This window comes from Emys orbicularis, chromosome 12 (assembly GCF_028017835.1).
Source record: "Emys orbicularis isolate rEmyOrb1 chromosome 12, rEmyOrb1.hap1, whole genome shotgun sequence".
Lineage (NCBI taxonomy): Eukaryota > Metazoa > Chordata > Testudines > Emydidae > Emys > Emys orbicularis.
Window position 1 is genome coordinate 50,266,649 of NC_088694.1, and position 24,801 is coordinate 50,291,449.

General features: G+C 53.0%; 3 gene segments (V, D, J or C); 1 reads left to right on the forward strand and 2 right to left on the reverse strand.

Annotated features, from left to right (window-relative positions):
* The window catches only part of LOC135886886 (immunoglobulin heavy constant gamma 2-like), a 131,428-nt gene that overhangs the window by 48,324 nt on the left and 58,303 nt on the right, over positions 1-24,801 (reverse strand).
* LOC135886769 (immunoglobulin epsilon heavy chain-like) overlaps positions 1-24,801 on the reverse strand; it is a 199,510-nt gene that overhangs the window by 679 nt on the left and 174,030 nt on the right. Inside the window, 3 exon segments of the C gene segment in view lie at positions 152-478; positions 663-989; positions 1,381-1,676. Coding sequence covers positions 152-478; positions 663-989; positions 1,381-1,676 — 950 coding nt within the window.
* Positions 3,577-24,575, forward strand: LOC135886887 (Ig mu chain C region membrane-bound form-like). The segment is given in 10 exon segments: positions 3,577-3,601; positions 7,900-8,211; positions 8,648-8,971; positions 9,572-9,889; positions 11,409-11,735; positions 12,335-12,652; positions 15,076-15,405; positions 15,774-16,106; positions 21,966-22,105; positions 24,567-24,575. Coding segments are annotated over 10 exon segments (2,436 nt in total).

Genomic DNA, 24,801 nt, shown 5'->3' on the forward strand with positions numbered 1-24,801 from the left:
GATGGTCTCCATCTCACGTGGGGACGCAAAGGGACCCAGGGCCAGGATCCCATATTGTTGGGGGTTGGGGCTTCTCTTTAAGGAACATCCCTCCCGGCTGGGGACTGGGATAGGGGAGTCTCTCCCCTTAGGGACCCTGCTCTCCTCTTACCTGGCTTCTTGGAGATGGATTTGATGAGGGGTGAGGGCAGCTCCGAGTGCTCCACTTTGCAGGTGAAGGTCTCTCCGGCCTCCCAGTCGCGGGTGAAGATGGGCATGGAGCTGGAGGCGGTGAAGGTGCCATTGTAATGCTCAGTGAGGGTCAGGGGATCAGGGACAACAGATCCTGGCTTCTCCCGGGACCAGACCACCTCGAGTCCAGAGTCGCTAGGCAGGTTGACCACCAGGCAGGTGAGCATGGGGCTCTGGGCCACGTACAGGGCGGCAGGAGACGGGGGCACCAGGAAGACCTGGATGTTGCTGGGAGACGTCGTTTCTTCTGGGGATGGGAGAGCCTGGGTCAGCCACTAGGCTGGGTCTCCCCTGCCCAAACCCATCCTGGTCCCCCCTCACTCCTTGTCCTCTACAAAGCCCAGCCCAGTCTCACATGCTCCCCTCCCCCCTCGATCCCTGCCCAGTGTCCCCCTCTCCTCTCCAGACAGCCCGTCCCTGTTCAGCGTCACCTCTGCACATGCGGGCGTGGCCCTGCTTTTTGCTCCTGGTGCCCGGGTGGGACACCTGGCAGGTGTACGTCTTGCCCTCCAGCCACACGTCCTGGGAGACACTGGCATTGCTGCGGGTGCTGAAAGTGCGGCCGTCGGCGTCCTTCTTGGCAGGGGCGGTGTCACTAGGAAGTAGCCCGGGCTCGCCGTCCACCAGCCATTCCACCGTCAAAGTCTCGGGGTAGAAGCCGGAGATGAAGCACAGCAGCTGGATGGCACCTGGCTTGGTGGTGCAGGAGGAGTGGAGGACGTGCACCTCGGGGGCGTGGGGTTCAATGGGGATGGGCTCTGGGAGAAGGGTGACAGGGGTTAGTTGTTGTACAGACCCCTCCTGAACCCCCCGCCCTGCTATCTGCAGCACAGGGCTCCCTACTGAGCCCTCTGCCCCTTTCCCTGTATTGCAGCATCCATCGCTTCTCTTGGCGTGGTGTCTCTTTTCATCCCTCCACCCTTCGGTGCATGGTCTCTCTCTCTCCACACCCAACACTATCTACCTGTCCCCATCCACTCCCATCTCTCTGTGGTGTCGCTCTCTCTCCATCCACCCACCACAGCGACTCCACTGGCTCACTGCACTAGCAGGCTCCCATCCTCTCTCCCTGCAGCAGTCACCAGAGCAGGGACCTGAGAGACCCCCAACCCCTCCCTTCCCCCCCGGGCTGCGCCGCGCCATTCCTACTTGGGATTTCCTTGGAGATGCTGGAGCTGGTGGGCCGGTGCTGTACGGTGCATCTATAGGTGTTAGACTCCCAGCTGCTGGCCGGGACGGTGACCTGGCTGCTGAGTGAGTAGAGGCCGCTGGAAGGTTGCAGCATGGAGGGATAGGTCTTCACGCCCGAGGAGCCGACGTTTGGGCTCCACGTCACGGTGACCGGCTCGGGGAAGTATCCTTTGGCCAGGCAACCGAAGGTGACCTGGGACGTGGTGACTTCGCCGGTGCAGGAGGTCAGGGGGAAGACAGACGGGGCCGTGGCTCTAACTGCAAAGGGAGAGAGAGCGAGGCCTTGAGACACAGCCCCTACCGAGCCCCTGTCCCGCTCCGTGCAGCACAGGCCCTAGCGTGGCACTGGGGCCAGCACTCAATGCCGGGGGAGAGCGTCCCCTAGCGGAGCCCCACTCTGCTCCATTAAGCACAGCACAGTTTGGGGTGAGACTAGTGACAGTTGCAAGGTCTTATTAATCCCTGTGTGTAAGTGGGCCCCTGAGATAGGCTGCCCCCCGTCTTCCAGGTTGTGTCACAGACTGACCAGGATCAGGGCCCCAAATTCACTTGTGCTGCACAGACCCTGTTGTACTAGTGATTTTAGCTTGGGTAAGAATATTAAATGTTATATTCTCATTAGGTTCCTAGGTGGTAACATCATTGGCCACTACTGGCTTGTAAGCATTTCTGTGGATCAAACGCATGTGATTAGATATCCTAGGACATCATAGGAAAGACTGGGACTGTCCAAGTCAACCCGGGACATATGGGCCCTTTGGGTTAGAGTTCGGGTTATAATCATACATAGGGGAGGAGGATTAAGGGTTAGCGGTTACGGTTAGGTGCTGGGAGTAAGGGCTATAGATTGCTGGGGTACAATTAAGGGTGATGGTTTAATGGTTCAGGTCAAATACCTTTCCACCCTGAAGTTCAATATTTGACGTGCTGTGATTGGATTTCTAGCCAATTTTGCAGCCATTCAATCATTAGATTCCTACTGGGTCTGATGCCATTTCTCAGAGGGAGTTAGTGAGACTCTTGGGTTCTCACCCAAGGGATTAATTTGCAAGTTCTGATAGTTCTTGTGTTGGGATGCTTGATACCAGACTGGAGGCACCAAAACTCTGATGCTCAGAGGGTCATGGTGGGGATGTTCGGGTTAGAGCTGGGGTTATGGTTAGGGGTATAATTGGTGGTTAGTACTTGTATCACAGTGGTCTAGAAAACCCAATCTAGGACCGGGACCCGTCGTGCCAGGAGCTTTACAGAGAAATAACAATGAGGACTCTACTGATCCCAGGACCGTTGCAGCCTAAGCAATCTAAAGTCAGGGTTCGGGGGATAATGTGGGGACGTTAGGGTTAGGGGTTGGGTTTGACGAGAGGGTCAGAGTTGGAGGTCAGAGTTAGGGAGTAGGGGCTAGAGATCTGGGGTTAAGGATAGGATTATAGGGAAAGGGTGAGGATTAGGGTGTTGGGGTTAAGGAATAGGTGCATCTGTCGGGGGTTAGGACGCTGGGGTTAGGGTCATGGTTAGGAAGTTAGGAGAAAGTTGGGGGTCTAAGTAGTTGGGTTTAAGGTCTGGTTTAGGGTCATAGTTCTGGGGTTAGGGTAAAAAACTTTCCCTCCCCCAAACTCAGTAATCGACTGGTGATCATCACCCCTAGCTCACGACCTTTCTAGCCAGATTCCCACTCAAGAAACTACTCAGATTCTAACCAATTGGGATGAAGATTTTCTGGACACTTTCCCAAACTCTATGGGAGAAGAAGTGAGGTTCTTACCCACGAAAGCTTATGCTCCCAATACTTCTGTTAGTCTTAAAGGTGCCACAGGACCCTCTGTTGCTTTCTACGGGAGAAATCTCCCAAGAATTCCAGCTGCGTCACTTTCTAGATGCCCAAACTTGAGGCGCCTTGGGGAGCACTTACCGGGGTCTGCATCTCCAGTGGGCTTTAGCCGGAGACGTCAGAGCTCGTCCCTCCGGAAAGGAAGCCCAACGCGTCTCCAGCTGAGCGTGCCGCAAAAACGGGGCCAGCTCAACTCTAAGGCCAAGTTAGGAACCTGAGCTCTGAGCTGTCGCCTCTGAGCTGCCAGTTCCGTCCAGCCCCAGGCAGCCGAGCTCACCTCTAGCTGTGCTGGGAAGCCCCACGCTGGGCTCTCAGCACGGACCATGAGCGCAGAGCTGGTGGAGGGAGGCAGGGCCGGCTCAGAGAGACGTGTTCCTGCACTCGCTGAGTTCAGGGGTTTACCTCCGACAAGGGACATGCCAAAGGGGAAATCTGTGCCTCAGGTTAGACAGTTTTTGGTTGCACATATTTGTGACTGGGCTAAAGATAGGAGATAATAAAATCCCCTTAGAAACAATCCAGCTGTTCCCCCAAACGTCTAGTTGCAGCTCCCCAACTCTGAGCGCCCCACGTCTGCTAATGGCCCTGAGTCCTGACCCCCAGCCTCCTGCTAGCCCAGCCCTGCGCTCCCCCCACACGGCTCTGCTGGTGCCCCTGACTCCCGACCTGTAGCCCCTTCTAGCCCAGCCATGGGCTGCCCCCAGCTCTGCTGATGCTCCTCACTCCTGACCCACAGCCCCCTGCTACCCCAGGACTGGGCTCCCCCCACAGCTCTGCTGGTGCCCCCTCACTTCTAACCTGTAGCCCCTACTAGCCCGGCCCTGGGCTGCCCCTACAGCCCTGCCTGTGCCCCTGACTCCTGACCTGCAGCCCCTGCTAGCCCAGCCCTGGGATCCCCCCAGCCCAGCCTGTGCCCCTCACTCCCGACCTGCAGGCCCTGCTAGCCCAGCCCTGGGCTTCCCCCCAGCCCTGCCTGTGCCCCTCACTCCCGACCTGCAGCCCCCTGCTAGCCCAGCCCTGGGATCCCCCCAGCCCAGCCTGTACCCCTCACTCCCGACCTGCAGGCCCTGCTAGCCCAGCCCTGGGCTCCCCCCAGCCCTGCCTGTGCCCCTCACTCCCGACCTGCAGCCCCCTGCTAGCCCAGCCCTGGGCTCCCCCCAGCCCTGCCTGTGCCCCTCACTCCCGACCTGCAGCCCCTGCTAGCCCAGCCCTGGGCTCCCCCCAGCCCTGCCTGTGCCCCTCACTCCTGACCTGCAGCCCCTGCTAGCCCAGCCCTGGGCTGCCCCCAGCCCTGCCTGTGCCCCTCACTCCCGACCTGCAGCCCCCTGCTAGCCCAGCCCTGGGCTCCCCCCAGCCCTGCCTGTGCCCCTCACTCCCGACCTACAGGCCCTGCTAGCTCAGCCCTGCCCCCCCAGCCCTGCCTGTGCCCCTCACTCCCGACCTGCAGCCCCCTGCTAGCCCAGCCCTGGGCTCCCCCCAGCCCTGCCTGTGCCCCTCACTCCCGACCTGCAGCCCCCTGCTAGCCCAGCCCTGGGCTCCCCCCAGCCCTGCCTGGGCCCCTCACTCCCGACCTGCAGGCCCTGCTAGCTCAGCCCTGCCCCCCCAGCCCTGCCTGTGCCCCTCACTCCCGACCTGCAGCCCCCTGCTAGCCCAGCCCCGGGCTCCCCCCAGCCCTGCCTGGGCCCCTCACTCCCGACCTGCAGCCCCCTGCTAGCCCAGCCCTGGGCTCCCCCCAGCCCTGCCTGTGCCCCTCACTCCCGACCTGCAGGCCCTGCTAGCCCAGCCCTTCCCCCCCAGCCCTGCCTGTGCCCCTCACTCCTGACCTGCAGCCCCCTGCTAGCCCAGCCCTGGGCTCCCCCCAGCCCTGCCTGTGCCCCTCACTCCCGACCTGCAGGCCCTGCTAGCCCAGCCCTGGGCTCCCCCCAGCCCTGCCTGTGCCCCTCACTCCCGACCTGCAGGCCCTGCTAGCCCAGCCCTGGGCTCCCCCCAGCCCTGCCTGTGCCCCTCACTCCCGACCTGCAGCCCCCTGCTAGCCCAGCCCTGGGCTCCCCCCAGCCCTGCCTGTGCCCCTCACTCCCGACCTGCAGGCCCTGCTAGCCCAGCCCTGGGCTCCCCCCAGCCCTGCCTGTGCCCCTCACTCCCGACCTGCAGGCCCTGCTAGCCCAGCCCTGGGCTCCCCCCAGCCCTGCCTGTGCCCCTCACTCCCGACCTGCAGCCCCCTGCTAGCCCAGCCCTGGGCTCCCCCCAGCCCTGCCTGTGCCCCTCACTCCCGACCTGCAGCTCCTGCTAGCTCAGCTCTGGGCTCCCCCCAGCCCTGCCTGTGCCCCTCACTCCCGACCTGCAGGCCCTGCTAGCCCAGCCCTGGGCTCCCCCCAGCCCTGCCTGTGCCCCTCACTCCCGACCTGCAGGCCCTGCTAGCCCAGCCCTGGGCTCCCCCCAGCCCTGCCTGTGCCCCTCACTCCCGACCTGCAGCCCCTGGTAGCCCAGCCCTGGGCTCCCCCCAGCCCTGCCTGTGCCCCTCACTCCCGACCTGCAGCCCCCTGCTAGCCCAGCCCTGGGCTCCCCCCAGCCCTGCCTGTGCCCCTCACTCCCGACCTGCAGCTCCTGCTAGCTCAGCTCTGGGCTGCCCCCACTCTGCTGATGCCCCTCACGCCTGACCCACAGCCCCCTGCTAGCCCAGCCCTGGGTTCCTTCCAGCTCTGCTGGTTCCCCTCACTCATGACCCGCAGCCCATGCTACTCCAGGCCTGGGTTCCTCCCTGCCAGTGCCGCTCACTCCCGACCTGCATCCCCTGCTAGCCCAGCCCTGGGCTCCCCCGGAGCTCTGTTGGTGCCCCTCAATCCTGATGTGAAGCCCCCCGCTAGCCCAGGTTTGGGCTCCCTCCTGAAAGCTCTGCTGGTGCCCCTCATTCCTGACCTGTAGCCCCCTGCTAGCCCAGCTTTGGGCTCCCCTGCAGCCCTGCCAGTGCTCCTCACTCCTGATATGCAGCCCCCTGCTAGCCCAGCTCTGGACCCCTTTCAAAGCTGTTATCCCAGCTTATAGGTGGAGCGTGAGAAAAACACCTCTGTTCCCTCGTCTCTGCCTGGGGGCTGGGGCAGACCCTGGCCTGTGTTACCCATCCTGGCCTCCCCAGCTCTAACCAACAGACCCCACTCCCCTCCCAGAGCTGGGGCAAGAACCCAGGAGTCCTGGCTTCCAGCCCCTCCCACCCCGCTCTAACCAGCAGACCCCACCCCCCTCCCAGAGAGGGGAGACTTTACTGCTGTCCTGGAGCTGGGGATAGCAGCCTGGAGTTCTGGCTCCCAGCCCCCGCGTTCTAAGCCACAAGACCCCACTCCCCTCCTAGAGCCAGGGATAGAACCCAGGAGTCCTGCTCCTCTCTCTATAAGATTTTCTTCTCTAAAGGTGCTCACTCTGATAGGGTTAAAACACCCCCTGTACTCACCCCAGTAGCAGCCACTTTCCTCTCATTTACTCACCAAATTATCAGGCATGGTGGGTCGCGGCCCAGCACTGTAGACCAGGGAGTTCTGTCCGTGAGTCCCACTGTGGTCTGTGTCATTTGGATTGTTCATCTGAGGTTTCTTTGCCTGTTGGACATCCCCTCTTCTTCCCCCAAATGGTCATCAAAGATAATTATAGGTTGTTATCTATCAGTGACGCCCACTCAGGAGTTTTTAGTGTTGAAGCTGGCGAGAAGGTGTGAAAATTGGATTGGAGGGGCAAACGCTGGGGTGAAAAAACAACTTTCACTTGTCTCAACTTCCCCTTTTTGGCCTCTATGGGTTGTTTGTTGCTTTTCACCAGAGATTTGGTCATGAAGCCTGCAGAACTCTGAAAAGATTGAAATCTCTCAGGGGTGGGGGTGGGGTCTTTTAGAGAACCTGCCATGGGGTGCGTGTTTGTGAAAAAACAGACTTTACTGCTGTCCTGGAGCTGGGGATAGCAGCCTGGAGTTCTGGCTCCCAGCCCCCGCGTTCTAAGCCACAAGACCCCACTCCCCTCCTAGAGCCAGGGATAGAACCCAGGAGTTCTGGCTCCCAGCCCCCCTCCCCCCACTCTAACGGTAGGTCTAGGGATAGACTGATCCTGGAAAGGGAAGGCTAGTGAGATGATAGTGATTCCAATGTTTCCTTGCAGCGCATCTCTCTGTATGCATCACAAGCTCCTCAAGGACTGAGTGATCTAGTGGGTTCGTGTGTGTAGAGGGATTGGGAGCCAGGGCTCCTGGGGTTTGTCTCTGACTCTGGGAAGGAGTGGGGTCTAGTGCAGTGGAACGGTGAGCGGGCTCACAGCCAGGGTTCCTGGGGTCTGTCTCTGACTCTGGGAAGGAGTGGGGTCTAGTGGAGTGGAGCAGTGAGAGGGCTGACAGCCAGGGCTCCTGGTGTCTGTCTCTGACTCTGGGAAGGAGTGGGGTCTAGTGGAGTGGAGAGGTGAGCGGGCTGACAGTCAGGACTCCTGGGGTCTATCTCTGACTCTGAAAAGGAGTGGGGTCTAGTGGAGTGGAGAGGTGAGCGGGCTGACAGCCAGGACTCCTGGGTTTTATGCCAAGCTCTGTAGAGCCCCTTCGCAGGTTGGAGTCCCACCATTTTTTGGGTTTAGGATTCTCAGTTCTCAATGTCCTGACTTGCCTTTCTCCCTGACAGAGCTCCCACAAGCCCCCTCTGTGTTCCCTTTGTTCCCCTGTTGTGATGACATCGCCGGGAGCCCCACTTGTGAGGTGACCGTAGCCTGCCTAGTGACCGGCTATTTCCCGGAGCCCGTGAATGTCAAGTGGAATTCCGGCAGAGTGACCAATGGGATCAAGACCTTCCCAGCCATGGCACAGAGCAGTGGCAGGGCCTTCACCCTCGTCAGCCAGCTCACCGTCCCTGCCTGGGACCTGGCGCACAACACCTACCAGTGCAGTGTGGAGCACACTCCCTCCCGTAAAAAGATAGATGTGGAGATCACGAACGGTGAGCTACATTGGGATGCCAGAGAATGATGAAAGGACTGAGGCAGAAGGGTGCAATAAAGTGTCAGAGGGAGTGGGGGAGATAGAATGATAGAGTCCATGGAAGGGACGATAGAGAGGAAAAGGGATGGATGGACAGAGATGAGGGAAAGACGGAGGGAGTGAAAGAGAGAGGGATGGATGGTATGGAGCGTGGGCTAGGTGGGTGGACAAATGGAGATACAGAAGGAGGGATGGATACAAGGAGGGATGGCTGGAGAGATGACATAGACAGAGTGATAGATAGATGGAATGGTGCAGAGGGAAGGAAGGAGGGAAAGGTAAAACTTTCCTCTCTCCGTTGTCATTCAGGACTTGAGCACATTGTGCTCAGAGCTGTACAAATGCAATTGATTCATGATTCTGACCTGGTATCCATTTTCTCTCTCTGCTGCCAGTATGTGAGGCTCTTATTCATCCTGAGGTTCGCCTCCTGGGCCCCTCCTGTGAGCGCGACGCCATGGAGAAGCAGCTGGAGGTGGTTTGCCTCCTCCTAAGATTCAGCCCCCATGCAGCCAAAGTGGAATGGCTGGTGAACGGCGAGAAGAGGAACCTTCCCACGGACTTCTCCGTTGGGAAGGGCACAGATGGCTCCTACATGGGCCAGAGTCGAGTGAACATCACCAAGGAGAGCTGGGAGAAGGGGGATGTCTACACCTGTCAAGTGACCCACCCAGCGAGGGGAATGGAGCACTCCATGCACAACACCAGCAAGTGCTTGGGTGAGGGGCTACGTCCGTGCACAGTGGGGTGGGATAAAGGGTTACCCAGAAACCAGCCTCACCTAAGGGTAGGTGGGACTGTGCCCAGATCCCAGGGTGATGGGTGACATAGAAATACAATAGAGAGATGGATACTGGGAGTGGGTGGGGAGAGGGATGGATGGTTGCAGTGATTGATATGGTGGTTGGATGGATAGAGAGATACTGTGGATAGAAGGATGAATGACTGAAAGGAAAGATGGATATGATGATTGGCTAGAAAGATAGGTATGATGGATGGATGGAGTGAGAAAGGGGATGTGGATACATGAATAATTATTAATAAAGAGATGGAGCCATAGATGTTGCATGGGAAAGTGTAGATAGAGAGGCAGAAAGTGCTACAGGATTGTTAGATAGCTAGAAAGAGGCTTTTTTTCACTGGTTTCTATCTTTCTTCCTTCTAACATCCCATGAAATTGTGGGATCACAAAATTAGGGGAATGAAAGTATCTCTCTAATCTGTTACGTCCATAACTGAAGTGTCCTTCATGGTCCAGGGAATTCATGGAGTCTTTTGCTCTTCTTTCCCTATTGAAATGAGTCCTTTGTATTTCTCAGCCTGCCTCAGTAACTCAGTGGCTCCATCCGTCTATGTCACTGAGCCATCTTATGAGGACCTGATTGGGAAGACAGCCCGTGTGACGTGCCTGGTGCTGGGCTATAGCTTGGTAGATGTTCGGGTGGCTTGGGAAGTGGATGGGAAAACCAGCTCTGATGCGGAGACAGGAAACCCGGAACAAGCCAATGGAACCCAGAGCGTCACCAGCACCCACAAAATAACCTTGGAGCAATGGAAGAGCAGGACCAAGTTCACTTGCAAAGTGAGACTTCCTTGTTTTGCAGAAGTCACCCAGGATATGCCACTCATGGACACAAGTGAGTACGTCTGCGTTTAAGTCCCAACTCCCTGTGCGAACTCAGCCAAAGTCACTTTACTCTCGCTCTGTGCCTGAGCCTGCAAAGTGGGGATGAGTCTCCTTCATTTCTTTCTCTCAGCCAGTGTCTGTTTCTGGAACAGGAGCTCTCTTTCACGTCCCTACGTCGCCTCGCAGGTGGGGATTGCGGTCTCGCTCTGGGCCGGTAGACACCACCACAATAATAGTAACGGTGAATGTTCTCAGAGCAGCTTCTGCCATGGAAAATGAAGCCCTTGCAATTCACTAGAGTCTATTAGGGTGGTGAGGAAATAGAGGAGGATCTGGCGGATATTTCCTGGGTCTTTCAAAGTGGCGATTCAGCCAGGGCCTTCACAAGAGGTGATGAGGGACAGAAGATATAAAGTAGGGTTAAGATGGTCCATAAAAGGTAGATTCATTGAGTCTGAGGCCAGAAGGGATCGTTAGATCATCTTGTCAGACCTCCTGTTTCTCTGGCCAGAGTATTTCACTCATTTACCCGTTTATCGATCCCATTAACATGTCTTTGATTAAAGCTTCATCTAGAGACACATCCCGTCTTGATTGGAACCCCTCAGGAGATGGAGAATCCCCCACTTGCCTTGATAGTTTGTTCTGATGGTTTTCTTCCAATATTGTTGCCTTACAATGAATTTGAACATGTCTGGTTTAAATTTCCGGCCATTGGTTCTTGTTCTGCCTTTTCTGCTAGATTAAAGGACTTTTTAGTACCCGATATTTTCTCCCCGGGAAGGTATTCATACACTAGTCAAGTCACTTCCTCAGTTTGATCTGAACTGAACCGATATAGCTCCTTAAATCTCTCATTTAGAGCTGTTGAATCATTGCTGAGGCTCTTCTATGAGCCCTTTTCAATTTTTGAAACCACAAAGTTGTGAAACGGGTGCAAAAAAATCTAGAGATTTTAATAAATATTGGGTTGCTTTTATTTGCTTTCTGGTTGGTGAGCCAGGAAGTGAAAGGGAGTGGGTGGGGATTGGGTTTTCAAGCTTTTCTTTGCAGCCAGTGGGGATAGACCCTTCCTTTTTTGATTAAATGAAAGCTGAAATTCCCTGGTCATTCCATGAGCTGTGGATTTAAGGAAAAACAGCAAATACCATAATAAATATAGCCAAGGTTGGCCACCCCTCACATGTTTGAACGAGGGACTAAGAGGAGACATATTCCAACCCTGGGAGAGAAATTAGCTTCATCTCACATCTTTGTCCCTTCCAGCCTACCCTGCCCATGCGCCTACCGTCTCAGCCACTGTCTCCTGCCCTGACCCAGAGGAAACTCCAGGGAAGAGAGATTCCCACACGTTCCTCTGTGACGTCACTGGATTCTTCCCAGCAGACATCAGCCTCCACTGGGAGCACAATGGCTCCGTAGTCAAACATCTTCTCTCCGTTGTCATTCAGGACTTGAGCACATTTTGCTCAGTGCTGTACAAATGCAATTGATTCGTGCCTCTGACCATTTTCTTTCTCTGCTCCCAGCACGCGAAGGTCTCGTTCACCCTGAGGTTCGCTTCCTGGGCCCCTCCTGTGAGCGCAACGCCATGGAGAAGCAGCTGGAGGTGGTTTGCCTCCTCCTAAGATTCAGCCCCCATGCAGCCAAAGTGGAATGGCTGGTAAATGGTGAGAAGAGGAACCTTCCTACCACGGACTTCTCCGTTGGGAAGGGCACAGATGGCTCCTACATGGGCCAGAGCCGAGTGAAAGTCACCAAGGAGAGCTGGGAGAAGGGGGATGTCTACACCTGTCAAGTGACCCACCCAGCGTGGGGAACGGAGCACTCCATGCACAACACCAGCAAGTGCTTGGGTGAGGGGCTGCGGCCATGCACGGTGGGGTGGGATAAAGGGTTACCCAGAAACCAGCCTCGCCTAAGGGTAGGTGGGACTGTGCCCAGATCCCAGGGTGATGGGTGACATAGAAATACAATAGAGAGATGGATACTGGGAGTGGGTGGGGAGAGGGATGGATGGATGCAGTGATAGATATGGTGGTTGGATGGATAGAGAGATACTGTGGATAGAAGGATGAAAGACTGGAAGGAAAGATGGATACGATGATTGGCTAGAAAGATAGGTATGATGGATGGATGGAGTGAGAAAGGGGATGTGGATACATGAATAATTATTAATAAAGAGATGGAGCCATAGATGTTGCATGGGAAAGTGTAGATAGAGAGGCAGAAAGTGCTACAGGATTGTTAGATAGCTAGAAAGAGGCTTTTTTTCACTGGTTTCTATCTTTCTTCCTTCTACCATCCCATGAAATTGTGGGATCACAAATTAGGGGAATGAAAGTATCTCTCTAATCTGTTACGCCCATAACTGAAGTGTCCTTCATGGTCCAGGGAATTCATGGAGTCTTTTGCTCTTCTTTCCCTATTGAAATGAGTCCTTTGTATTTCTCAGCCTGCCTCAGTAACTCAGTGGCTCCATCCGTCTATGTCACTGAGCCGTCTTATGAGGACCTGATTGGGAAGACAGGCCGTGTGATGTGCCTGGTGCTGGGCTATAGCTTGGTAGATGTTCGGGTGGCTTGGGAAGTGGATGGGAAAACCAGCTCTGATGCGGAGACAGGAAACCCGGAACAAGCCAATGGAACCCAGAGCGTCACCAGCACCCACAAAATAACCTTGGAGCAATGGAAGAGCAGGACCAAGTTCACTTGCAAAGTGAGACTTCCTTGTTTTGCAGAAGTCACCCAGGATATGCCACTCATGGACACAAGTGAGTACGTCTGCGTTTAAGTCCCAACTCCCTGTGCGAACTCAGCCAAAGTCACTTTACTCTCGCTCTGTGCCTGAGCCTGAAAAGTGGGGATGAGTCTCCTTCGTTTCTTTCTCTCAGCCGGTGTCTGTTTCTGGAACAGGAGCTCTCTTTCACGTCCCTACGTCGCCTCGCAGGTGGGGATTGCGGTCTCGCTCTGGGCCGGTAGACACCACCACAATAATAGTAACGGTGAATGTTCTCAGAGCAGCTTCTGCCATGGAAAATGAAGCCCTTGCAATTCACTAGAGTCTATTAGGGTGGTGAGGAAATAGAGGAGGATCTGGCGGATATTTCCTGGGTCTTTCAAAGTGGCGATTCAGCCAGGGCCTTCACAAGAGGTGATGAGGGACAGAAGATATAAAGTAGGGTTAAGATGGTCCATAAAAGGTAGATTCATTGAGTCTGAGGCCAGAAGGGATCGTTAGATCATCTTGTCAGACCTCCTGTTTCTCTGGCCAGAGTATTTCACTCATTTACCCGTTTATCGATCCCATTAACATGTCTTTGATTAAAGCTTCATCTAGAGACACATCCCGTCTTGATTGGAACCCCTCAGGAGATGGAGAATCCACCACTTGCCTTGATAGTTTGTTCTGATGGTTTTCTTCCAATATTGTTGCCTTACAACGAATTTGAACGTGTCTGGTTTACATTTCCGGCCATTGGTTCTTGTTCTGCCTTTTCTGCTAGATTAAAGGACTTTTTAGTACCCGACATTTTCTCCTCGGGAAGGTATTCATACACTAGTCAAGTCACTTCCTCAGTTTGATCTGAACTGAACCGATATAGCTCCTTAAATCTCTCATTTAGAGCTGTTGAATAATCGCTGAGGCTCTTCTATGAGCCCTTTTCAATTTTTGAAACCACAAAGTTGTGAAACGGGTGCAAAAAAATCTAGAGATTTTAATAAATATTGGGTTGCTTTTATTTGCTTTCTGGTTGGTGAGCCAGGAAGTGAAAGGGAGTGGGTGGGGATTGGGTTTTCAAGCTTTTCTTTGCAGCCAGTGGGGATAGACCCTTCCTTTTTTGATTAAATGAAAGCTGAAATTCCCTGGTCATTGCATGAGCTGTGGATTTAAGGAAAAACAGCAAATACCATAATAAATATAGCCAAGGTTGGCCACCCCTCACGTGTTTGAACGAGGGATTAAGAGGAGACATATTCCATCCTTGGGAGAGAAATTAGCTTCATCTCACATCTTTGTCCCTTCCAGCCTACCCTGCCCATGCGCCTACTGTCTCAGCCACTGTCTCCTGCCCTGACCCAGAGGAAACTCCAGGGAAGAGAGATTCCCACACGTTCCTCTGTGACGTCACTGGATTCTTCCCAGCAGACATCAGCCTCCGCTGGGAGCACAACGGCTCCATAGTCCCCGCCTCCCAGTACAGCAGTGGCCCCGTCTTCAGATCTGGCCAGGCCTACTCTGCTCAGAGCATCTTGAGAGTCCCCAGGTCCAAGGCGGAAGGAGAAGCAGGGCCCCAATATGTCTGCCTGGTGTCGCACATGACGCTGAATGAAACCTTGAAGGTCAAGGTGAAGCCACAGAATTGTGAGTTGAAGCTCCCAAAGGGCGACGAGAGGGTTGTTTATCCCAATACGGTTAAGGCCCCCTATTACCCTCAGGGGCTAGTGAGGGAGCTAGCACCAGTTCAGGCTTCAATGCTGGAGTTTCCAAAGGGATTCACGCTCTCAACTCCCACATCGACTTGCAGTGAGAGTTGTGGTCTCAACCCCTGGGAGTGAAATATAAACGGCACCTTCTGCCTGTGTAGGGGGGAGGGGTTTAGGGGATGCGAGTTCTATCCTGAGCTCTGGATTCAGGATCTAGTACTTCCAGCAGGGGGCTGGGAGCCAGGACTTCTGGATTCTATCCCCAGCTCTGGGAGGGGAGTGGGGCTAATGGTTAGAGCATGGGGAAAAGGAGTCAGGAATTACCATGGGCAGGTCGTTTCTCCTCTCTGTGTCCCCGTTGCCAACTCTGTCATCTTTGTTGAGTTCATGAATTTCAGGCTGGAAGGACCCTGAGTTGAGCAAACATGGCAGGTCTGTCCCCTGCCAGGTTTTCCACAATGGGGCTTTCTCCCATCGTAGCCAGAGACTTTCAGTTCTGCCCATGGGACCCAGAGACCCAAATAATCATAATGGGACCCAGGAATCCCAATCCCTGGGTGTGTTGGAAAACTTCATCCGTTGTTCCCGACGCCCCGTGAGATGAGGGTCCTGCCCCTTCCATCAGGGAACCCAGTGCCCTATTTCCCACCCCAATGACCCTCGTCCCTGTCCCAAAACAGCCCCTGGGATTTGCACCCCTCAGACAGAGGCAATTAGTTATCAGCTGGTGTCATCTCAGCCCTCAACGCTGCCTCCTGCCCCCAACCAGGTGGTGGCAACTGTAATCGACACCCTCTGGAGGTCTTTCTCCTTCCCCCTTCCCTGGAGGACCTCTACATAGCACAGAATGCCACCATCACTTGTTTGGTGAGTGGCATGGAGACCCCCGGCAGCCTGGAGGTCTCCTGGAACCGGGGTAGCGGGGGCCCATTGGACGTGGTCTCCAGGGAGCCGGTGCTGCAGGAAAATGGCACTTACAGTGCAACCAGCATCCTGCGGGTGTGCGTGGAGGAGTGGCAGGCGGGGGAGGAGTTCACCTGCACCGTGAAACACCGAGACATCCCGTCGGCCATTGTCAAGACCATCCGCAAGATTCATGGTAAGAAACCCGCCTTTCCCCTGTAGGGGGTGCCAGCTCCAATCTGGCTGGCTCATGGTGTGGGGACTGGCTGGCTCAGGGTGTGGGGAATGGGACATGGGTCCTTCTGTCTCTAGGGGGCGCAAGCTCTGATCTGGCTTCAGGTCTTTGGACTGGGCATTACACATTTGTGGGTGGGAGGAAATGTGCAAATTTATGAGAGAGAAGGGGACGTAGAGTCAGGACTCCTGGGTTCTTTTTCCAGATCTGGGAGCAGAGTGTGTGTGGGGGTCTAGTGGTTTATAGTATGGGGGTTGTGTGGGGGTTGGCAGCCGGGACTCCTGATTCTCCTCGCTCACCATTAACCCTTTGGTGTTTCCTTGTGGCAGAAGTCTCTCCCCGTAACCCTTCTGTCTACATCTCCCCTCCTCACACTGAGGAGCTGGCTCTCCGGGAATCAGCCACCATCACCTGCCTGGCCTCCGGCTTCTGGCCCAGAGACATCTTGGTGACATGGACCCAGCAGGACCGGCCCGTGCCCCAGGAAGCCTACACCAACATCGGCCCCGTCCGGGAGGCTGGGAAGGAGGAGCTCTACTTCATCTACAGCAAACTCAATGTCTTGGCGTCTGAATGGCAGCGGGGGGACACGTACGCCTGTGTGGTGGGGCATGAGGGTCTGCCCATGACCTTCATCCACCGGAGCGTGGACAAAGCCTCTGGTAAACCCACTGCCGTCAATGTCTCTGTGATCTTGTCCGACACCGATGTCACTTGCTACTGAGGAGCAGAGCCCCGCGGGCTCCTCATGGCGTATCTGAGATGGCCACGGAACCTCGTGGGGTCTGGGATTCCTCTTAGCCTGTGTGTAAAGCTGTGGTAGCTCTGGTGTACAGAGTGTGGCTGTGTGTGGAATATGCCCAAATAAAAATGCAACATGCTAGAGTTTATGTTCAATGGGATGTCTTCTTCTAGCAGGGACCGTCTCTATGTCTTATCCACCAGCCCAGCCTCCCTCCTGTATCATCTATATCCATTCACCACCCTACTTTCTGAAGTATCTCTTACTATCCATCCAGTCTCCTTTTCTTATGCATTATCTAGATCTATTCATCAAAGCTTCTGTCTGCAGGATCTGTCCATCCATCCTACCCACTGCTGTACCTTTGTCTGTTTTTCCCTCTTTACTAGCTGTCCATTTTCCTGCCCACCTGCACTCTCTTTCTCTCTGCACTATGTCTGTTTATCCATATTTCTCTTGGCAATATCTGACATTGTCTGTCCTCCCTTTTGCAATCCCTGCCCATCTCTCCAACATCTGCAGTGTCGTCTGTCTACCTTTGCTTCTACAACATCCATCCATCCATCTGAAATTATGCAATATCCTCTATGCATCCATCCATCCTCATGCAGTGTCATGAGTCTGGCTGCCCATCCCTCGGCAGTGACTTGCTATTGTTCATGATACAGCAGCTCCTAGATGTCCTGACCAAGGTCAGGGCCCCATTGTGATGGGCGCTGCATGAACACACACAGAGTAAACATCCTTAATGCAAGGCGCTCACAGTCTGAGCACAGAGAGGCTGGGAGAGGATATTTTGGCACAAAAGGATTATATCCAGGATGCTTGAAGGGGTGAGACTCCCATCTCCCCCTGAAATTATGAGTTTATTTCAGTGGCACCTGATTTCCTAAGAGTCCTTTAAAGACCCAGCCCAAATGGCTTGTCTCTGGTCACACTGCAGGTCAGTGGGAGAGGTGGAAATAGAGCCCTGATCCCCCTCATCTCCAAGACTTGTGTCATAACCATTGCACCTATCTAGCAATGTAGCCCTAGCCACTCTGGCTCCTATTTCTCAGAACTGCTCGAGATGTTTCCTCACCTGACCACATAAGGTGCAGAGTCAGAGCCCCCAGGAATCTGGTGTTATGTCTGCAGGGAGCTAGGCGGCAGGGTGAGACTGAGTTAGGAGCCTCCATTCCCACCAGCTCTGTCCCCATTGCCCCTGGATGTGTGAACAGGGGGGTGGTGATCGGGGAAGTGATTTCACTTCTGAGTATGGCATCGGGGAGACTGACACCGGAATACAGCATCCGGTTATGGAGTCAACGTGCAGCGATGGTCAGAAGCAGTAACAGAACGTTAGGAACCATTAGGAAAGGGACAGATAATAAGACAGTAAATACCATATTGCCTCTGTATAAATCCACGGTATGCCCACACGTTGAATACTGCATGGAGTTCTGGTCACCCCATCGCAAAAGAGATATAATAGAAATAGAGAAGGTACAGAGAAGGGCAACAGAAATGATCAGGGCTATGGAACAACTTCCATATGAGGAGAGATTAAAAAGGCTGGGACTGTTCATCTAAGGAGACAACTAGGGGGAATTTGATAGAGGTCTATACAATCATGACTGGTGTGGAGAAAGTAAATAAGGAAGTGTTATTTACTCCTTCACATAACACAAGAACCATGGGTCACCCAATGAAATTAAATGGCCACAGGTTTAAAGCAAACACAAGGAAGTACTTCTTCACACAACACAGAGTCAACCTGTGGAACTTGTTGACTAGGGATGTTGTCAAGTCCAAAAGCATAACTGGGTTCAGAAAAGAATTAGCCAAGATGGTCAGTGACGTAACCTTATGTTCTTGGTGTCCCTAAGCCTCTTATGGTCAGATGCTGGGATTGTATGACAGTGGATTAATCACTCAATAATTGCCCCATTCTGACCATTCCATCTGATGCATCTGGTGTCTGCCACTGTTGGAAGACAGGATACTGGGGTAGATGGACAATTGGTCCCATGCAGTGTGGCCATTCTTATGTCCACATATTTAAAAAGAAGTTTGAAAAATTGGAGAGGATGCAAAAGAGAGCTAGAAAAATGATTAGAGGGCTGGAGAAAATACCTTCCAGTGAAAGATGGGAGGAGACAAATTGGGTGAGCTTATGAAAGAGACATTCAAGAGATGGCTTCATTGATCTGTATAAGTACCTCCATGGAGAGTGACCGGGGTCCCTGGGGGGCCATGCTGAGATTGCTCAATTAGGGCAAATTGCAAAGAATGGGGCAGACAATCCCCCAAACTGGTGGTTATTCTGATAGATTCACCAAACTAGCAACAAACAGCTTCTACAATACCTTACTGATTACCTAGAATCCAGAAATACAATTCCCTTAAAGCAACCCAGCCTTGAGCTTCCACCCAGACAGCCAAGTCAAATATGATGAGGATTACTGAAAAGCTTGTTAATCATATAAAAGTTCTGCCAATCCCAAAGGATCGGAGACATTACCCACCAGGTCAATGAATATTTCAGATCTTACCCAAATAGATGCTTACAGCCAATTCTTATTAACTAAACTATAATTTATTAAAAAAGAAAAGAGAGAGAGAGAGTATTGGTTAAAAGATACAGGTAGGAATAGAGTTCTCAGGTCAGTTTCAAAGCAGAGATGGTTAGCTTCAGAGTTGCAAAGAGTCCCTTCCAGAACCAGTTTATCAGGTTATAGTCCAATGTCCATGGCCAATATCAGGGTGATCCAGAATAGAATTGGAGACCTCTGTCTTATGACTCAAACGTCCCCTGACGAAGCTTAAGCAGATCTGAAATGAAAGGATCAGGGCCCAAGAATTTTTATAGACCCTGGCAGGCTACTGTCAACCTCTTGACAGCAGGTGTTCCTTGGGTGAAGGATAGTGTCTTTGCAGTAACTTCCTACTTCCTAAGCATCACCAGTAATTAGCTACATGGATTAACATAAAGCAATTGCCTATCTCCTGCTATTTGAATTTAAGACAGTGATATCACTACATTCACAGTTCATTTAAATGTCATTATCTCCTGTTGATCTCTGAATCAGCAGAATACAGTGATAGACGGGAACTGTTTGGTTACATTGTCAACCTCTAACAATATATATGTAAACACACAACACCCATAGGTGCTGACTCTGTGGGTGCTCTGGGGCTGGAGCACCCATGGGGAAAAATTAGTGGGTGCTCTGCACCAACCGGCAGCCAAGCTCCCCCCTCCTTGCCTCCTTCTCCCACTCCCCCGAGCGTGCCATGTCCACACTCCTCCCTCTCCCTCCCAGCTTCTCGCTCCCCCCCTGCCACCTAACAGCTGTTTGGTGGCGCTTAGGTCTTTCTGGGAGGGAGGGGTAGGTGCTGGGATGTGGTGCCTCAGGGAAGGAAGTGAAGAAGAGGCGGGGCAGGGGCAGAGACTTGGGGGAAAGTTGTGGAATGGGGGCAGGAAGAGGGGGCGGGGCTGGGGTGGGAAAAGGCGGGGTGGGGTGGGGACCTTGGGCAAGGGATGGAATGGGGCTGGGGCGAGGGCGGTGCAGGGGCAGGAAGAGGCGGGGCAGGGGTGGGGCAAGGGGCTGAGGGGAAGTCGGTGCCTATGACAACACCACAAATATTATCTACTAATATGTCTCTAAAGAGAAATATGGGGCACAGCTGGGGAACCATTGAAAGACTTGCCAGAAACAGACAGGAGCAGAGGAGCATTGTCGGTGCCCTAAATGTCAGAGGCGTATTGGGAACTAACTAACTATGTCTCTAAAGGTTGAATCTGGGTTAATTAGCCTGCTAGTTGTGTAACCCTTTCTGGCCCTGTGTCACAGCGAGAAAATACTAGGCACTAAAGGTGTCTAACTTAGTATAGAAAGGCTTGAGGCGCCAATGGCTGGAAGTTAAATGCAGAGAGATACAAATTAACAATAAGGCACAACGTCTGGAAGGAAACCATTGGAACTAACTTCCAGTGGAAGTGATGAAGTCTCCATCTCTTGAGATTTGTACATCCAGCCTGAGGTCTCTTCTGGAAGATATGCTCCCATCAAAGACAAGTCATTGGGCTCCATAGCGGGGTAGCTGGGTGAGATTCTCTGGCCTGTGATATACAGGAGGTCAGACTTAATGCAGTAATGGTCCTTTCTGGCCTTAAGATCTACAAATGCACCAGTCAAGGTTTCAGAGCTAGGAAGGTCACGTCAATTATCCACCACCAAACTCTATGGCCCAGGACAAAGAGTGCACTGGTGGATGAATTAAGTTTTCAGCCCATACATCCGGAGAGATGAGGTCTCCCACAGTGGCTGTAAACCGAACCCAGAGGGAATCATTGTCTCTGGGCTACGATGTATCAATAACTGTCCTTTCCCAGCTAAACTGGAGAGGGACTGTAAGCCTGACTGTCAGAGGCCAGAGCCAAGGTGTGAACTAAGTTGAGGAGGCTCCAGGCCACTTCCCAGTAGGCGTTTGTGCTGTTGACAAGACACATGGATGGGCTCAGGGAATGCTGGGCTGTGAGTCCTTCCAACTCTTGGGAACGGGTTCCCAATGGAGCCCAGGCTGGCGGTGAGTGAAAGAGGCTCCTACTGAGTGGTATCCCATGTGCAATGAGTTGGGAGGGGTCTTTACTCAGTCCCCAGGACACAACAATACAGACGGCTCAAGGAATTAGAAATGGGCCATGGAGACGTCTGCCTACAGGGAATGAGGTCACTGCTGTGTGACGGTGGCAGAGTCGCTTCAAGTGAGAATCAGTTGGGGGCCATCATATCTGTTTCCAGTATTTGATGATATGGGGGCAACACAGGGTGTTGGTGATGGGGTGGCCATATCTTTCCCCTTTTTCGTAGGGCTCACGGGTGGGCTGGCTAGGTGTTGCCCAAATGTGGCGATGGGCTACAGATCTTCCCCCTTCTAGAAGAATGGGTTGAAATGGAGTTCAAGCGGGTAGTAGCTTAAAAGTTGTTCCCGTCAGATGACCCTGTTATTAGGTGTATTACAGTCATGTGTAGAGGTTTCCACTGAGTTTGGGACCCCAATGCACTAGGAGCTGCACACACGTAGAGTAAGAGACAGTCTCTGCCCAGAAGAGTTTAATGTCCAAACAGAGAAAGGGTGTGAAGGGAAACTGAGGCACAGAGAGGGGAGGTGAATTGCCTGAGGTCCTGCAATGTCAATGACAGAGCTGGGAATAGACCCATGGGGGTCCTGAGTCCCATCCTAGTGCTCTGTTCATTGGACCACACTCCCTCTGGGATGGTGCGAGTTGGGGGAGGTCTCAGAACAGCTCTGTGGGCAAATTCCCCAGGTCCCCAAAATAGGGACTTGGTGCCTCTGCTGTCCAGGAACCGGTCCCAGCACGGCTCAATCTGGCATTGACTGGGAAGATGCTGTTGTTTGATGGGTGTGCATGGCCCCATTGAGTTATGCATTGGCAGGTCTCAGCCCAGTTCCCTGGCTGGCCAAGGGAGGGGGAGGGCATGCTCGGGGAGGGGCATGTAGTGCCGCTGGCTGGAGTTTGCAAAGGAGCCAAAGGGCAAGAAATTTAATGGAAGTTGGGGGCTGAATCCCTGAGGCTGCTCTGAGAATTGCAGCCTGTGACGGGGGGTCTCCACCTGCAGCCTGCCGGTCTCTCCTGGCAGGAAACCCTCTGTCTCTGGCCCTGGACAGGAACTCCTGCCAAGAGCACAGATCGGAGCTCCCTGCTGTGCCCACTCAGCTCCTTGGCTTAACGAAGAGGCCTCTCTAACTGGCCCGTTTATCTCATCCCCAGCTCCTCACTGCCTGGTGGAGGACCACGGCATCTATGTTGAAGGAGGAGAGGAGGAATCTGACGGTCTCTGGACACCTGTTGTCTTCATTGCTCTCTTCCTGCTCAGCCTGTTGTACAGCGCCGGCGTCACGCTGGCTAAGGTAATAGCCACAGCTACCTTCATGGTCACCTCACTGCTTATAGCAATAACCAGTGCTCAGTAATCTATCCCCCCCCATCAGCCACCAACCATCCTCGGTAACTACTTGATCACCATTACCACCCATATCCAGTGTTTGTCAGAGGCCAGAGACAAGGACTAGAGCCAAAGTCAGGAATTGGAGCCCAGGGTTAGGAGCAGGCCTGGACCCAGACGGGAACAAGGCAGGACCAGGGCTGAAAAAAGAAGTCACAGCCGTTATCACAGCACTGGGGAAATGCTTTGGGCAACTGCTTAAGCTCTGCTGGGCTTATGAGCCGGTCTGCTCACTCTGCCCAGCAATCAGGGCGGAGCCGATCAGGCAGCTACAGGCCAGGTGCGCGCGTCAGGTCACCTGGGACTGGCTCTGCTGCCAGCCCTGATTCCTCACAGTGCCCAACGATCAATCAGAGATAATCAGAAATGATTTATTATTTATAAATAATCAACAATCCATCATCACTAATTAATGAGCTCCCATGACTGTTGATATGGGAGTGATTAATCAATGAGAATCAACAATCTATTATCAATTCTAATGAATTATCACTGAGAAAGTCAACAATCAGGGATTGGCTATCTCTGGTCAGTACTTAGTGAGCTGTAATTAATGCCGAATAGCCATTAATCTGCAATTAATTATCAATAATCAACATTCACAGATCAGTAATTAATGTTAAAAATCAATAATCAAGGATCAACCATAAGTAAGCAGGAATTAATGATCAGTTGATGATACGCAATAATCACTTATCAGTAATAATCAATTAAAGATCATTGAAAAAAAAATGAACGATCACTCATTAAAGAGCAAAAATAAATGTTCAAAGCTCAGGGATCAATAAGCATCAATTAATAACCACTCCACCATGATCATTAATGATCAGTAGTGGGGCCCAGATGCACAAAGGGCCAGAGGTGCCTGTGAAGCCAGATCTGTGGCAGGTGTAACCTTGCCTCAGTGGGTCAGAACTGAGGATGCCCAAATTCAGGATGAACTGATGAGAAATAGGGCAGATATACCCCAAGACTAGTGGCTAATCCCCTATAGGATATACCAAACCAGCAACAAAAGTAAACTCCTGTTTCACCACACTGGCTAACAAGGAGTCATAAAAGCAGTTTCCTCCAACATTCCAGTTCTTATGTCACCACCAAAAGTACTGGATTCAGAGATGAGCGGTTCTTTACAATTGCTCTACAACAGTCTCATCAAATAAAAGATTCTTCTGATCCCAAAGATCCAGCCCCACCCAGTTCAATATAGATCTTACCCCAAAATCACACTGGTGCCAATCCTTTAGTATTTAAAATCTAAAGGTTTATTCATAAAAAGAAAGAAAGGTGAGAGTTGGAATTGGTTGAAGGAATCAATTACATCTAGTAACGGCAAAGTTCTTGGTTCAGGCTTGTAGCAGTGATGGAATAAACTGCTGGCTTAAGTCAAGTCTCTGCAGTACATCCACAGCTTGGATGGGTCATTCAGTCCATTGTTCAGAGCTTCAGTTTGTAGCAAAGTTCCTCTAGAGGTAAGAAGCAGGATTGAAGACAAAGTGCAGGTGTTTCCAGGACCTTTTATAGCTTCTGCCATGTGGAGGGAATCCCATTGTTCTTACTGTGGAAAATTACAGCAACAAGATGGAGTTTGGAGTCACATGGGCAAGTCACATGTTCATGCACAATTTCCCTCAGTCATTGCAGGAAGCCATTACCCATACTCCAGACAGCATGTTTACATGACAGTCCACTCAGTGTAGATGGGTGTCTCCCATAGTCCTTTGTAAACTAAGTATTTCTTGATGAGCCACTTAATTTGAACAGTCCCTCCAAGATGTGCTGGCTAGTTCCCTTGTGGGCGTTACCCCAGAAGCAAACATTTGAAATCCAGGTATAGAGACAATACTTATAACTTCACATACAAAAATGATACATGCATACAGATGGCATAATCATAACCAGCAAATCATAACCTTTTCACAAACACCTCACTTGATAACCTTTTTAGATTTGCTGCGAATATATAACAGTGGTTGCAACAATGATCTATATGATCTTATTGTATTCAGATAATGTCACAGCAGGGACATGGTGCAATAGCCTGGAACCAGAACCAGAATCGGCGTAGACAGCTGTGGCTCCCCAGGGAGTTGGTGTGCGGCACCCGCTGGGCTGCGGCCGGTCCCTGAGGCGGTTTGACAAGGCTGGTGTCTCTGTCTGGAAGTTGAGCTCCAGCTCAACCCAGACTCCTGGCAGGATGCAGGCGTGGCTGGGCGAGGTCCGTGGCCCGTGCTATGCATCAGGACAGGCTGGATGGTCCTAATGGTCCCTTCTGGCCTTGCTCTCCCAGCGTAGGATGCTGCCCATGAGCCCAACGCCGGGTCCAACGGCACTGGCTGAACCCCTCTGCTCTCTGTGTCCCACAGGTGCGGTGAGTGCCCGGCTCCGGGCTCCTAGGAGGTGGCCAGCACTGCTTCATCCTCTTCATTCCCTCCCTCCATCTTCAGCCCTCCCGGGCTCCTGCCCTCTCTCCGGACCCTGGAGGGATCATGTTCCACGGTAGCTCAGAGGGTGCGACAAGGGCCGCTGAAGGGTCTGAGCTCCGCAGAGCCCAGAGCAGGGAGGGCAGAGTCCTTCCCCGGTTGTCCCCGTGGGGCAGCC